The following is a 16,424-nucleotide window of genomic DNA, read 5'->3' on the forward strand; positions in this document are numbered from 1 at the left end:
CTGGAGAGAGGGGGAGGGAAGGAATTGGCAGCTGGATTGAGGTCGAAATTCAAACATTCATTCAAAAAGGAAATTTTTTGAATAGCTGAAAATGCCAAAAGCCTTAAAGCCCTAATACGAATAAAGATATAAGGCGCAGCTTTTTGACTCATAATTGTATTTTGGCACCACAAATAAATGGTTTACGATTTCAACAGGATCAAATATATCTAACAAAATAAGCAAGTAAGTGTTATATATATTTTCTAATGCTTGGAATATTTCTGGCAAATGAAAACATTTCAAGAAAATATGTCAAAAAGAAATATGCGATACCATTTAATAAAAAATCTGAAAAAAATAACTATATATAGATTTAATAGATGCTGGAAGTGCCATTTCGTTGCGTGGCCGGGAAAGTCATAAAAATAGTGCACACAGGTGAACTGCAATGACGTGGACGAGGACGATGACAATGGACGCTCCCGTGTGTTTGCGTTGCGGCCACGCGGCCATGGTTTCTTTTTTTTTTTTTTTTTTTGTCTGGCGCATAATGCGGTTTATGACAAACATATTTAACAGGAACTACGGGAAAAAAAAAAATAATGCGATTGTCATAGTTGCTCTTGTGGCAGCAATTTTGCAATGGGGCAACCGTGCGTATACTTGATGCCTCCACTATCTGACTTTCTTTCGTCCTTTTGGTTTTTTTCGCCCCTTCCCATATTGTTGACTTCAACTTGCAGTCTGCCATTGTTGCCACGCCCCTTCCCGTCGAACCGCCCTTTACCTGTTAGCCTTTGTTGCCTGCAAAAATAATTTATTAAAGTTTTCGTTCGCTTTTCTTGATATTCTTTTTTTTTTTTTTTGTTTGAACTATAAGTGTCTTTGTCTTAGTTTCAGTTACAGTGGAGCTCATCTAAGTGCAGCTTTTTATGACAAAGTTTGGCATTGAAATAAGCTGGGAGTGACAATGCGTTTTAATTTATTTCAGCTCATATTTATGTTACACGAAAATAGTAAAATAAGACCTCAAATCGGACGGCCAAAGAAATTGTGGAAAACTTTATGCAGATAGAGTTGTTTCTTGAATGGGGGGAGTGGTAACGAAAATTAGACATACTCTACTGTTTTTAAAATAAAAAAAAAATGAGGTTATCAAGTAAAATAAAAAAAGTATGCTTCCGAAAACTATATTGTTTATTTGATTTTTTGATATTATAATGACACAATGTTTTAAAAAAAATTTCTAGTGAATTATAATTATTGAAAAAGTATTTCTGAAGCAATAAGTAAATGAATTATAAATATATAAACTATCAAATATATATATTACATATATATATATATATATTATATATTTGTATGATTATGTAATATTTGATATGGCTATATTATTATTTTGTTTTATATATATAATATTGATAACAAATAAAATTAATAATATACAATTTCTTTTCATATATGATCGCTCCTTGATAAACTTTTGAAGGTGTATATTATTATTCTAACTGATTCAGTGCCTGATATCCCTCAGTAGCCAAATATGTAGGGTATTTCTGGGAAAGTAAATGCAAAGAACTCGTTGCAGAAGATGCAACAACACCCGGCAACTTTCATTTGCCAAAAATGTAGGTTAAAAAATGTTCCGCTGGCACTTGAGCAGCCAAGTGGGTCGCTGTTCTAAGTGCTCGGTGGGTGCTTTTTTGCTGCAAAAATGGGTGATTTTTGGGGGACTTTTTATTTAGTTTTTTTTTCTGACAATGCTGAATGAGTGACCAGTTTCCCTCTCTCTCTCTCTGTGTGTCTCTGTCTCTGTCTCTCACTCTCTCTTTCTTGTTTTCCATGGCCAAAGTGTTGCTATTTAAAAGAGAAACAAATTTCTTTGTATCTTTCGTTTCTTGGGCGTATCTTGGCAGCTAAAAATAGGACCTGCTCTAAGCCACATTCGCACACAGAGCCATTCACACGTGTATCTATGTGAGCGTTTTGGGTGGATTGCCCTTTGGCGCTTGAGTTTATTTTTGCATTGCATACAACTGGGCGCCGCTCATTGTGAGCACCCACACAAAGACACAACGACACAATACAGATATATAAATACTTATGTGGTGCCTTATACAAATTCTAACATTATATCGATTGCAAGTTTTGCTCGCTCTGACCAGGCATTTATGCACATTTACATGCATTCATTACGATTATATTATGTTCGCTATTGAAATATCTCCATATATGTATTTTTTTTTTATGGCTGCTACGCTCAAGTATTTTATTAATAATTTGCGACACGAATCTGCTTGGGGGTAGGGCAAAATATTAGATCACAACTTATATTGCCCAAGGAAAAGCCATTAAGGAACAACTACGGCGAATATCCGGTTTCACTTCAAACCATTTATCCATAAAAAGAAAATGCACAGACTGACTGGCCAGATGTTGGAAATGTAGGTTTCTTTAGGTTAAAAAACTATTTTATTTTCAATAAAAAAGCTTTTCAACCTCAAAGCGATTTGAAGAATGATATTACTAGAATGTGTATGCATATTGTATTTCTGCAATGTCAAAAAGGATTTGTATACTTAATAAAATGGGAAGCTCCAAGCAATTGCAAAATATTTCTCTAATTTTTGACAATAAAAATTCAAAACTTAAAACATTTATGCATATATATAAGTTTACTTCCTGCAGCCCATTGTGAGATATTTAAATCGAATATTGAAATTTGTTGACGTCAAATATGATAAGATATATAATATAAAGGTTTTAGACACTGTGTATACTGTGAAAAAGAAGGATTTCATATTTTGTAATTGATCTATCGGGCTCTCGGGTACTGCTGCATACTTTTAGACATCTTTATAAGTTTGTGTAGTTTTTACGTAATAAACTCGCAAGAAACTGCACTCACCATTTGTGCAACGCAAAAACAGTGCCGAAAGTTGTGGAAGGGCACCTCGTTGTAGTGCTTGTAGACCTCGTAAAGCCATTCGCGCAGCGTGTCCACTGGAATGCTGAACTTCTCAATGAAGCCCAGCTCGACGAACATGGTCTGCATTAGGTGGATGACGTCGGCGTCGCCCCACTCGTAAGAATCGAAGGCCGGCAGGCGGAGAGCGGCCCTCACCTCCTCCGAGAAGGTCGTATCACAAATTTCCAGGAAGCGGCGCTTCACCTCCTGATGCTTTGGTAGACTGCTTTTACGATGCGGCGGCCCCAGCGGTCGTTTGGAGAGACCTGCGAAAACAGATGGAGTTTACCGGGATTAGAGGATGTACAATTTATTCAATAGCCTTAAGCCTAAATCAAACAATTCAACATCAAAATATACTGCGGTATCTCAAAGACATTAGTGCAATATTTTCAATTGAAATATTTCGCTAAAATCGTCATAAAAGTTCCAATCGAATGCCTTTTATAAAAAAAGCAAGAATTGGCCAAAAAATAATTTCGAATTCAACATTGGATCGCAAGTTGCACAAAACAGTCAGCCTTTTGCGTTTTTGCAGCTCATCGATTGTCTCTCGTTTTTTGTATAATTTCTACCCCAGACAGACTGCACTCGAGTGGAAATCTGTCGAACTGCTCGGTTGTTCAATAAATAAATCAGGCAGTCGAAACAGGAAATACAGTCTGACGATTCGACCCATGGCAATTTGGATTATTGCAAATAAAGCGGCCGAGGGAACCACTGGAAAATCGAAGTCTAAATCCGACTTCGACTCCAGATCCAAGTCCAAATCAAAATCCACTTGCCGGGCTTGAGTATGAACGGAAATACATTGGCCTGGTCTAAACCGGTGGCACAGCTTCCTTTTCTCCTTTTCCTCACTCTGAGGTTGGGTTATTTTTTTTATATTTATTTTTTTTTTTCTTCTGGTTTTTCGTTTTTATTTCAGCGCCATAGGCGGGAAATTAAATTTTCAATCGGTGGCACGCTTCAATGGCTGAAAATGAAGCACCGAGCGAACGACCGACCGACCGACCTGTGGACCTGTGCCAGATAGTTTGCCTTCACCGGCGGAAGCTGCCACGCCCCCTCCACTCAGACCACCGCCCTCGGGCCAGGTGCCATCCAGGAAAAGTTGAAATGTTTTGCCTCAATTTAGCTTGCAAATGAATCAAAACATTTTATGATTGCTGGCCACCCTTGAGAGGGAAATGAACTAGCCTTCATTTTACGGCTGCCTAATGAAGTTGGCCAACAGTCCTTTTTTTGATGCCCGAAAGGCGGTCAATTCTGCATAGTTGTTTCATCGAAATTACAGCCTATCAACGTATTAAAAAGTTACATTTTTTTTTAAATAGTGGTACAATTTCAAATTCGCCTCTATAAATGTTTATTTGCTTTTGCAAAAACATTTGATATACAACATTCCAATGTATATATTCGTTGCTCCTTAGACAAATAAATAATTTATGTATACAAGCTTCTAGTAAATTTGTGGTGAATATTAAACAAAATATGGAAATTTAATATATGAATGCCAAAAACATATAAAGCAAAGTTTATATTTATATTATAAAACGACAAGATGCTTAATCGAGTTCCTTTATAAAAACCCCCATTAAAGTTTGATGCCTGGTCAAAACAACAATCTGAATTTATTGGGAATTTAGCTTGGGGTTCCAGAGAATCGACAAAGGAAAGACCCCATCAAAGGACATTTCATGCCGGCCTCTTTCATTTGTCGTATTTCCAATTTCGAGCACCAGTCAATAGACCATGGGTTATATAGATCGTTTCTGGGACAACATCCTGTCCAATTTTCCAACTGGTTACGGGTTGTGGGAATAAGGGTATGAGGGTATGCAAGGGAATGTGGCCCAGAATTTGCAAAGATCTCATTGTAATAAAAGTTGACTTTACCGACAGTTTTCCCCGTGGGCTGGAGGTTTTCCTCTATTCGGTTTCACCCACATCACAAGCGGTGCCACTCTTCGAAATTTGATTAAAACGGTTCCCTTTGAAGTGCAACCCCACTCGCACACAGATACTCGCTAGCATACACACACAAACACACGAGCACCCTCACGTATACATACTAGCAGAGAAAATAGTGGCATTGCCACGCCCCCCCGCAGACGACCGCCCACATATGCTGCAAGCCAAACACTTTGCGGGCAACGGTTATAATTAATTTACTGCCACTTACAATTTTTAATTAAGCCGCCATCGCGTTCCTGATATGCTGTGTGTATAGACCAACTACACTGACAGAAAAATGCCTTATACAGAATGTAAGATATTTAATTAACGTTCTCAAAAACTCAACAGCGTTTTAATAAAGTCTCTTAAATTTGTACATATTACAAATTTGTCCAAATTTGATTTATACATTTTCTTTTATGGTTGAAAAATTTTTTAATTTTATTTTTAAGGTTAAATAATAAATGCTTTTACAGTTGTTTTCATTGAGTGAGAAATAAACCGATTCATTTTTTTTAAATGAATGTTGCTTAGTTTTCTAAACAAATTTTTATTTTAATATTAAGCTCGGAAAACACTTTTATTTTTGCAGTGTCAGTTTGGTTTGTTCATCTCTCTATTTGCACACACTTATTGCCCGCCAACAGAAAGAGAAAGTGGAAGAAAGTTGAAGAAAGTGGCGGGAAGGAAGGCTGATTCTGCGAAGGGGTAATGAAAGGTTGCTTCGTTATAAACTGACAGATTGATTTACAATGAGGCTGGGGTCAGGGAAATAGATGGATGGTGAAACTCCGCCTTCAGCCGATAATTACACACGATAAGCGTTTCAAATGGAAACATTTTGCAAAGGAAAGTGGGTTGGGGGAAAAAAGCAAAAAAAAAAATACATGAGTGATTGTAAGTGAGAGTGATGAAAGATTTTGCTGGAAATTTAATCGGCTAATTGGGCTTCTGCTCGGAGGCTAATTGTGATTTTACAAGAGCTTGTAAGCAAAATTGCACAAACAAATTGATTTGTTCAGCAACTTGATATGATGAATCCTTGATATTTGATAGGTAAACTGGAAAATGAAAATGTTTACAGAGAAAATAGAATCGAATTAAATTTCAATATGATACTGATATGACTAGCAAGTCCTTATAAATATTACCTGGCTAATTAACAAATGGTGAAAATTCACGGAATAAATACAAAAATGAAAAGGTTACAAAGAGAACAAAAATTCCGCATGAGACTGAATTGAAGATCATCATAAATAGCTTGTTAACATATGGCAAACATAGACGGAGAAAATATAAATATCAACATGTTACTAATATACGAGGTTTAATCTTTTTATTTTTAATAACCTTTCAGTATGGATTACAAATTAGAAAAATGGCATCTATTTACGTAGCTAATATAAAATATAACATTAAACTAAAAGTCATTTTACACACTGCTTACCTACTCGTATTACTTGGATTTCGAAAAATTATACTCTGTAAGGACAAAAAATGAACTGCTGGCACAAAAAGTTAAATTGAATTAGAATATTTTTTATTTTCGGAATTCCTTTGGCCTCACATTCGAAAGGCAGGTGACAGGTTGATCGATGAGTTCTGCCAGAGACTTATCCCAAATCCTTTGCCGGAAAATTGTGTCTTTCAGTGCAGCTTTGATGCATCGGAAAAATGTAAGTACAAATTTGCAAAATGTCACTGGATTTTTCTCTTATTTCCTCTTATTTCCTCATATTTCCCTTCGTTTTTCCGCTTTTCCACTGCAGAAGGGCCACAGTCGCAGATGCAAAAATATGGGCTGTCAATTATATATTTGTCCCACCAACGAACAACAATAGTACTGTGCAAAGGGTAAAATCAATGATTGATTGAAAAGTGACAATGAGACATAGAGTAATGCATATTGATAGTTCTCTGGGCAGTTTGCAGTTGATTAGCAATCAAAGTAATTGTGGCAAGTGCAAGGAAAATAGAGGGAAATTCATTGGCAAAATAGTGTCCTTTTTGTAGTTTCGTTTGCCAATTTGCCACACACACATGTCTTGATAAATGAACTCGATATTTTGTGCCGTGCCGAGTGGGGCAATAAAATTTGTTGCCAAATATTGCAATTGTTGTTGTGTTCTGTGGGTGACGGGCTGTGGGCTGAGGGTTGCGTATGGTGGAATGCTCTCACATTGCGCATACGCCATGTGGCAGCTGCACTCCATTTTGCCCGGACCACCTCTTGGTGGTCATTTATCAGACTAGCTGGCTGGCTGGCTGGCTTGGCTGGCTTGGCTGGCCAACTGGAGCTCCATCTTCCACTGCATTTTGGTCAAGTGACGCACATTCTCCTGGCGGCCCCATAATTCAATTGTTTTTACTTGGCTGCGGCCTTTGGTCAGAAAGTTTTCTTAGGCGGCGGCGGTGTTCACTCTTCCTGCCAATTGAATTTCATGGCGAACGTTAAGCGAAGCGACAGTTTGAATTATGGCTTGATGCATAATCGATGCCAGCTGACAGTCGAGCAGTTGAGAGATGCTGAGTGGAAAGTCCAGAGTCCAAAGTCCCGACTAAAAATACAAAACTGTCATCGGGGAAGTGCCAAAGGGGTGGGTGGCGAACTCAGAAAATATCCAGGTGAAAATGCATCGCATGAATTCATTATGAACAATGTACGGAAGGAATTTCCGTGAACCTAATAAATATTCAATTTGATGGAAATGAAATTAGATGGAAGTCGGCAAGGAACGTGCATACGAATATGATTGTTGCTGGTCAAATATAAGCTAGTTTTCCATTTTATGGTTGCCTGAAAGTGACTGAATTCATGGACAAAATCTAATCTATTTCCAAGTTGGTTTTCCACAAATCCAAAGACACTTCAGAACAATTGTGTTTATCATAAAGCGTGAACAATTGTAAAAAAAAGTCCTAGTTTAACTATCTAAACTTTTTTCATTGTATTTAAACAAATTTTAAAAATATTTTAAACATATTTCAAAATCTCTACTATATATTATCTGTTTTAAGTTCTGTATTTATTTTATAAAACATGCTATGCGGTTAGCATTTGTGACCATTTATAAGCTTGGAATAATAAGTAGAAGTATCAATTAAGTAAAAGCTATCAACAAGTGGGATTTGTTAAGGTGGTTAAGGATTAATACCTATTAATAGGGGAAACTAGTTAACTCTCTGCCAAATTTCGGATGCCAAGTGGTAAAATTCAAGGGAAGCGAAGGAATCTAAGAACATAGATCAATGATGAGGCAGGGCAAAAACTGGACAGACTGCCACCGAAGGCCATTAATTATGGAACTGTTTGGGGGATAATTTCACGCCTAGCAGTATGCAATAAAATATAAGTGCTGCCCTTTTCAAAAACAATACAAAAAAGGTGGAAAAAAGAAGCACCAAAAAGGCTGTTGATTATGGCAGCATTATGTGTACAAGCTGTCGTATCAAATGTTCCTTTTTTCCTCTCTTTTTTTGTGCTGTTGTCTGTTTTTTTTTTCTGGTTTTTCTGAGGTTTTCCCAGTGTCCTCTTCCTCTGTCCTTTGGCCTTTGGCCCCTTTTCGTGGCCCTGCTTAGCCTAATGACCCCCCGCTGCGTTGTCTAATTAATTAATGGATTGTAATTAATTATTTAACACAATGCTCCTGGAGTCGTGCGTACGTGTTCTACAAGCCCCATTTTTATGGGGTCCTGGGACTCTTCTATCGAGGCCCCATTCAATATGCATGTTAAACGCACAACAAATGACAAATTTTGGCCACAATGCGACACGTCGACAATCCCCACCTCCACATTCAGCCAAAATACGGAGGCGGCTGTAAAAGGGGGGCGGCGCAATGCCAAAGAAACAGACTAGGAGGATGCAATAAGGAGTGGCAGATTAATGACGAGAGTGCCCCCCACAATGTGTATTTTTTTTTTTTTGCCATTTGCCCTTAACCTTATATATGTATATAAACAGACATCCATATGTACAACCAGGAATTACTGAGCGCGAAATAATTAACTGAAAAGGATCAACTACGAGTGCAGCGGGTGAATTAATTCTTTTCCAGGCTGCTGTCGGTAATCACCAGTCCAAATAATTAACGGTTTTTTTTTCCCATTACTTTTTTTGTTCTTCTCAATTTTATTGGTATTATGTTTGTTTAAAAAAAAATGTGTATGTTCATTCCAAAAAGGTTTAGAATATATTGTAATGTTGCTCCACAGTAAAATTTAACAAAAATTATTGCTTTTAATGGCAGACTGTATGTTATTAAATTAGCATTTAAAATACGATTTGTTTAATTATTATATATTATATAAATTACATGTAATTTATTTCACACATTAAATACTAATTGTAATATTTTCTTTTATGTTACATCAAAGATGAAACAAGGAAACAGTGGGCATTTGCCATTTATACTTCATAAATATATATATATATATATATATATATATATATATATATGCAATATATATATATATATATATATGCAATACTCGATATATATATCAATATAGATACATATGTGTATATATACACCATATAATTTATATTTATAAATATCAACTATATATATTTGTGTGAAAATCTTAATTTGAATTCTCATGTAAAAATATATATATTGCATATATATATATGCAATTTATATTTATAAATATAAATTATATGGTGTATATATACACATATGTATCTATATTGATTTTCCACTAATGCTGATCAATATTGCTCTTTCTACCACTAAACAATCGAGTATATATGGAAAATAAATCAGAGCACGCGCATGATATATGAGTATACACTGGCATAACTGTAGCATAAAGGCCAAGTTGTGGGGTTATGGCCACATACAAAAGACAAGTTTCAATTAGAGGCTCACACACACACAAATGGGATGGGGGGTGGGGCGAATTGGAAGGGAAAAACCATGAAATTGGCAATCGTATATGGCGGCGGATTCGTTTCCTTTCTACCATTGTTCCATTCGTACATCTCTGCTCAGCCTGCAGCTTCATCTGCTGCTGCTGATTGTCCATCAATTGGGTTCACCTGTTTCACCTGCATGCAAGTTTGTATGAGTATGCCGTGCGTGTGTGTGTGTGTGTGTGTGTGCTTGTGTGATTTTTATTTTATTTTCATCCCAGTCGCTATTCGAACCACAAACGGTTTTAATGGCCAAACCGCAGCGAAATGACTTTGCAGGCTGAAGCGAATTGGCTATGAATTTTCGCATGCAACATGTCGTATGCGTAATGTGCCTCGCTATTCCGCACAACACGCAATTCCACGAAAATGCAACTGCAAACAACGGAGGAATGGTGGAATACTCGCTGTGTGCTGGCAATCATAACTGCTAAATACAAGGTGAAAAAAAAAAGGGGGGGGGGGGGGGGGGGGGGGGCCTATAAATAAATACCACAAATAAACCATAAACCAAATGGGTGGGCCAATGTGGCCCATAAATAGCCAAAACGGTAGTAGGCCATTCCAAACCCAACTCTCCACATTGATGACGATGATGACGATGATGACGATGATGACGATTACAATCGTGATTATGAGGGCCGTTGGCATTTATGGGGATCATCGGATTGGACGACATTAGCAGCCCAACAAACGACAAAGTGGCCAAGCCGACAGCAGCAACATCAGATATTAATTACACGTCAACGGAGGTCAATTAAAAATTTGTGGCCGATTAAATGGGTGACACGGGGCCAGGTCACGACATGGAATGGGTCATGTAACGGAAACAGGACGAAACGGAACGAAACAGGACGATCCCTGGTCGAAGCTCAGAGGGGCAGGCAATGTAGGCGATTTATTGGGTAATTGGGGACAGGTCAAGCTCGAATCTATTTTAAATGGAAAATGGGCGGGCAAATTAAACAAGGCGGCCATAACATGCAATTGGGCAGATAAATGATAAAAAGCTATATTCGATTTTTCCTTAGGTTACAAATTTTCTTGTTTTTATTAATATGAAAAAGCTTAAAAAAAAACTTGGAAACTGAAATTGGGCTACTCTTGTTTACATTCATTTCTAACTCCTAACTTGTATTCATTATTAATGTAACTTATGGTTTCAAAAACAGACTTATTTTATTGTTTTGTATTATGTATTGCATACTCAAATCTAGTTTCGATTTTGACCAAAAAATACATATTTTCATCAGAGAATAAATATAAAAATCTTTTGATTCAAGAATAAATAATTAAACTCTTATTTAATTGTTTGTTTAACTCCTAATTTTATATTTATTCTAAATCAATAATTTCTCGCTTCTATTTTCCAACCTTATGATTAATCGGTATCTGTGCGCTATTTCAACGGAACATTTCTGATTTACATTCCATCGATTGAAATCGAACTGCGCGATGTCATTCGCAGCATTCGCATCCCTCGGGTTCGAATTCCTGTCGAGCTCTTCAGGATGTTTCGCATTCCTCGGTTTTGCAGTCGCCGTGCGCTCTTTGTTTTTCTTTGTAAATATTCAATTGACTTGTGTAAATTGCTCCTGTCGGAGCTAATACATTTCACATGTCTGTCATTATTTACTTTTCGGCTCTGGCGCACACCGATTGAGCCCATTGAATATTGGGTGTAATTTCTACCCCTCGATCCAATGAAAGTCCATCAAATCCAGTTCATTATGAAGTGCATTATAGCTGATTAAATTTGCACGGTGGTTTGCAGAGAAATACAATGTATATATATTTTGAATGTAGAGTACATACATATATGTATTTGCTCATCACTGATTGATATGTACCCTCCCCTATTGCCCTTCTCTGTGTTTTTTTACACATTTAGTGAGATTAAACGCTTTGTGCTGATTAAATGAGTTTAGAGAGCGTTCAGCCGGCCAGCTTCTGCAGTTTTCCCTCGCATTTGTCACTCCAACGTTAGCACACGGGCGCGGTTGACATTTTCCGGTTAGCCTCAGACTTTTGTCATCCGCCTGCCTTCTTTGTTATCAATTAATAGCTTTGCAAAAATAAAAATGCGCTTGCCATTTGAACTAAATCCCTCTCAGCGCAAAAGTCATTGCCAATTTTGCTTAAAAAGAATGTTCATTATTTATTTTAATTTTATTTTAAACTATTTTTTTCGAATATATTATTCTCATCGATATGGGGCAATGGATGCTTTAAAAAAAAACTTAAGTATTCAGCTTAAAAATATTAAATATAAAAACAATCGATTCATAAAATGTTTCGTTGTTCTAAAAACCCGTTTTAAATTGCTAATATTTTCACTATCAAAATTAAAAGCCAATTATTTATAATTTTAATAGAGATTTGAAAGAAAATATCTGAACTTTAATTATTCTTAATCGATGACGTACAAATTTTATTTTAATTTACAACTGCTTTAAATTGATCGCTGAATTTAAATAAATGTTAAGGTATATTTAGTTTAATTGATTAGATGCAGATTCCAAGAGCTTAGAAGCATGCTTTCGACTGACTCAAAATAGATTCGAATTTAATGCAAATAAACGTGTTAGGAGTCCCCAATGAAAAGGGGGACTTCGAATCGGTATGTGGGGACCCAATTTAATTGCTTTAACTGTCAGTAAATGAATTATTGACGCTCTGCTGGGATGTCGGTTGTGCAGTCAAGTTTTGACAGCTGTCAAAATTTCGTGTTGCGCCAACGGGGGGAAAAAAAATTATTTTATTAAATACTTTTTTGCTCATTCTGTGTGTGCTTTCCCCAAATCCCCCAATTGTTAGGAATTCTGGCAGCGTGTCACAGGCGGAGAAAAGCCAAAAAAAATTGAGCGCAAATTTCGTCCATTACATCGGTTGAGACAAGGAAATATATACACATTTGTGGTATATTTCCTTTTGTGTCTGCTCGTCTCTCGTCATCTCTACTCATCAAAGTCAATTTCCTTGTTGATTTTTGCTTATTTGCGCATCTAAATGGATTTTTATCGCAATGTTTTGCAATGTCCTTCCGGCAGCAATCAATACACATAAGGGGCGTGGCCCGGCCCTAATTTCGCCTGATTTTCGTTTGCGCATTATTATTATTATTTTTCCTGTTCGACTTCTACGTAATTTGTATGTGTAAAAGGGCAGATGATTGGTAAATCCTTCGCCGTCAGCAGTTAATAAAAGCAAACTGGAGGTGTCGGGAGGGCTACCAAAGCATCTTTTCGGCCAGGATAACAGGATAACGGGCAAGGATAAAGTGGCCGGGATATTTTTTTCACAGAGAAACGTTGAAGATCCCGGCTTATGTGTCTGACTAAATGCTGGCATTATGGTCGACATCTCATGTCATCGGGACTTATGAACTAATTATTTGGCTCATGACAAAAATATGATCTATGGTATGTGCAAGATTTCCTTACTGTTGTTGGCCTTTTCAACTTTTTACCAGTTTGTTCTTCGAATAACTTTTTCATTTAGATATTTAATAGATTTTATATAATTGTCTTGTAAGCTTTATTTTTCTGTTAAGTAGATTGTAAAGAAATATACCGGGTATAAGGTTAAATGAATACTTTTTGTTTTTATTTCAAGTTTTATTTTTGAGCTAAACAAAAATAGTACATCTTTAATAATTCATAAATATATTTTATCTTTGTAAAGACTTCAAAACCCCGATAATATACCAACATTAACCCATCTCTGGCTTAGCGATAGCGTTGCCACGAGAACATATGTTATGGATAAATTCGATGGGCTTACAATCATCTGAATATTGCTGCCGCCTTTCACCTTTCGCACTTTCTCCCAATTGTGTGTGTGTGTGTGTGTGTGTGTGTGTGTAAGTGCTACTGTTTGCGTATGCACGGTAATTGGCAACGTATTGACTTGCCCGCAGGCAGTCGGAAAGGGGGCGTAAGGGAGCTCAGGGGGCGTGGCAGAGCAGCAGTAAATTAAAAAAAAAAATACATAAGCCACGCGCCGAACGTTTGAATTTCGTTGGGTTTCCATTGCTTTCCTTGGCATTCCCGATTTTCATCGCTACCGCTACCGGTGCAGAAAAATTGAAAAAAAAAAAATAAAACACAATGCCGCAGAAAACACTCGCATACACAAACAAAAACACACGTTTACATGGAAAATGCCGGTGGCGTAAATACAAGCCAAAAAAATAGAATTTGATTTTTCATCGCCTCGCGCCTTTTTTTTTTGTATTCGCTTTGTACTTTGCCCTCAACCAACCGCAAAACGAATTTAAACCCGAGCTTGAATTTGTTAATTAATGTTAAATTAGAAAGACCAAGGCAGCAATTATTCATTAACTTAAATTGAATAAATGAAAGTAACTGAGGAGCTCAAAATATTTCGAATGCAAAAGGTAAAAAACTCTATAACTGTTTAAGTAGATTATAGGAACATTTTAAGCATTAGAAGATAAGATTTCGAATCGATATGTTTATAAAGTATTGAGATTTTATTCTCTTAATTTAAATCATTTGACTAAATTTAAATAGTGTCACTCTTTCAAAATTTGTATTATTCACAATTTTTAGTGGCTGCAAAAGTAAAAAATTTCCCATCAGCCCCAAATTATCCAAGTTTTTACAATAATAACCATTATCAATTTCACAAGCAATAATATTGTTTGTAAGCTGTTTTCAAAGTTAAGTATCTCATTTACATCACACTTAAACATATTTGTTAATGGTTTGCACATTACAAAAAAAGTTATATTTTTAAATACAAAATTCAATTAAAATTTTGTTTAACAAAGCTTGATAAAGACTTTTCAACAATACAAAATAGGATATATTTTTAAAATTAAATATTTAATTGATTTAAAAAAAAGGCTTGATAAAAACTTCAATACATATATGTTTTATTGTCTTGCCAGCTTTGATAAGATATAAGAAATAATAATTGCTGCACTTTAGTTATCTTTACTACTGCTTGCTTTGCATAGGGTCATCTATGCATTTGAATTAATCCTATTGAGCCCTATGGCTGCTTTTCATTCCGCTGTTACCTCCTTGATTTCGTTACCCTTTTTGCTCGTAGCTTGAATAATTGGCAAGGACTACGTTGGATGAGATATCCAATTTGCTGGATCGAGCAGCTGCGAGCTTCGTACACCAGGGAAAAGGTGAAAGGAAAGGTGAAATGTGTATTTACCCAGAGCTTTTAATTAATATACTAAAACGATTTTATTGGCTGTGCGGGGAGCCAAAGGGTGTCCGCGAAATTTAAATTTAAAACCGTTCGCAGAGCACCTGAAGCCGCGACCGCAAACAATTTTTTGCCGTTGACATCTTCAAAGTGTCTAACAGGATCTGCTTTTTGGGGGGACTTTTGGGGGGAGGTGAAAACTTGAGGTTTACATTTATTTTTTGTTTTCTTCGACCTGGCATCCAGCTGGTTGACAAAAGGAAAAAGCGATAAAAACGGGGAAAACGAAAAAGCAAACTGGCAATTGGCAGCTGCTGCGAAAAGTTTTCAAAGCTGAAAGGAAATATGTTAATTTCCACCCCATAATTTGCTCTCTCTTTTTACCGATTCATAATCCTTTTGATTGATATCAATGAACGAGATTTTGTCAGCGACTTTTTTCCTTCCCATTTCGGTGGAAAATCAAGGTTGTGGCATTCTATAGATATAAGTGCCAGGGTGTAGTGTTTTTTTAATTATTTACATTTACCTAGACAACGGAAGCGAGTTTCAACTTTTATTGCGGCTTTGCCTTATTACTTCAGCCCGGTATGGCTGCTGTTTGTTTCTGGTTTGTTTTACCTTGATATTTTTGTATATTTTTAACTTTTGTTGCATATTTTGAATCCCATTTTATTTGCAACAACAGGGTGGGTCCGCCGGTTGCCAGGACATCGCCAGAATGGTAATTAAAATGTGCGACTGAAATGCTCTGGAAAAGTATGCTCCGAATGCTCGGAAATTCCATGCTGACGACTGAATTATTTAGAGCCACTCCAAGTGGACTGATCTCATGACAGAGATGTAAAGTGCAGTAAAAGTTGGCATTCATCAACTGGAACGACATTCTATTGAAATTATTATTGTGCGGTAAAGAATGCGGGGAAAGCTCCGTTTTAAGATGAGTAAATATTTTGCTTGAAACTCTTTTATCGGAATTTGCTAGGAAATGTCAAGTGCAAAGCAAACTAAAGCGGAAAACATTCTGTTAAATTGACAATCAAACCAACTTTAATATCTTGGTGCCATGAAAACAATATTATTTTTTATTATTTATTAATATTAATAAACTACCTTTAAAGCTCGCTTATCCTAAGATCCTGTTGACTTTAAGCTGAAAAATGAGAAAACTTTTTCTGCTGCTTCATTTGGCCAACTCGAACGTATCTGTATATCTCTGTTGAACGTGACTACATGTCAAATGTTTTAGTCCAAACATCCACATACACACACGTGCATATATAGTTGCATTAAATTGGTATAAAATAAACAACACGTATAAATTACAGCACCAACAACAATACGTCATGTGTGTTTATGAATAAAACAAAAACCCAAGAAAAGGACGAAAAAAAACAAAAACGAAACGAAATG

At 36.4% G+C, this 16,424-nt stretch overlaps 1 protein-coding gene across 1 annotated transcript in view; it reads right to left on the reverse strand.

Moving 5' to 3' along the window:
- Positions 1-16,424, reverse strand: part of LOC128261103 (high affinity cGMP-specific 3',5'-cyclic phosphodiesterase 9A) — a 43,644-nt gene that overhangs the window by 17,781 nt on the left and 9,439 nt on the right. Inside the window, exon 2 of the mRNA XM_052994565.1 lies at positions 2,891-3,216. Within this exon, the coding sequence (XP_052850525.1) occupies positions 2,891-3,216 (326 nt within the window). The remainder of the gene's footprint in view (positions 1-2,890; positions 3,217-16,424) is intronic.

Source organism: Drosophila gunungcola, assembly GCF_025200985.1.
Source record: "Drosophila gunungcola strain Sukarami chromosome X unlocalized genomic scaffold, Dgunungcola_SK_2 000050F, whole genome shotgun sequence".
NCBI lineage: Eukaryota > Metazoa > Arthropoda > Insecta > Diptera > Drosophilidae > Drosophila > Drosophila gunungcola.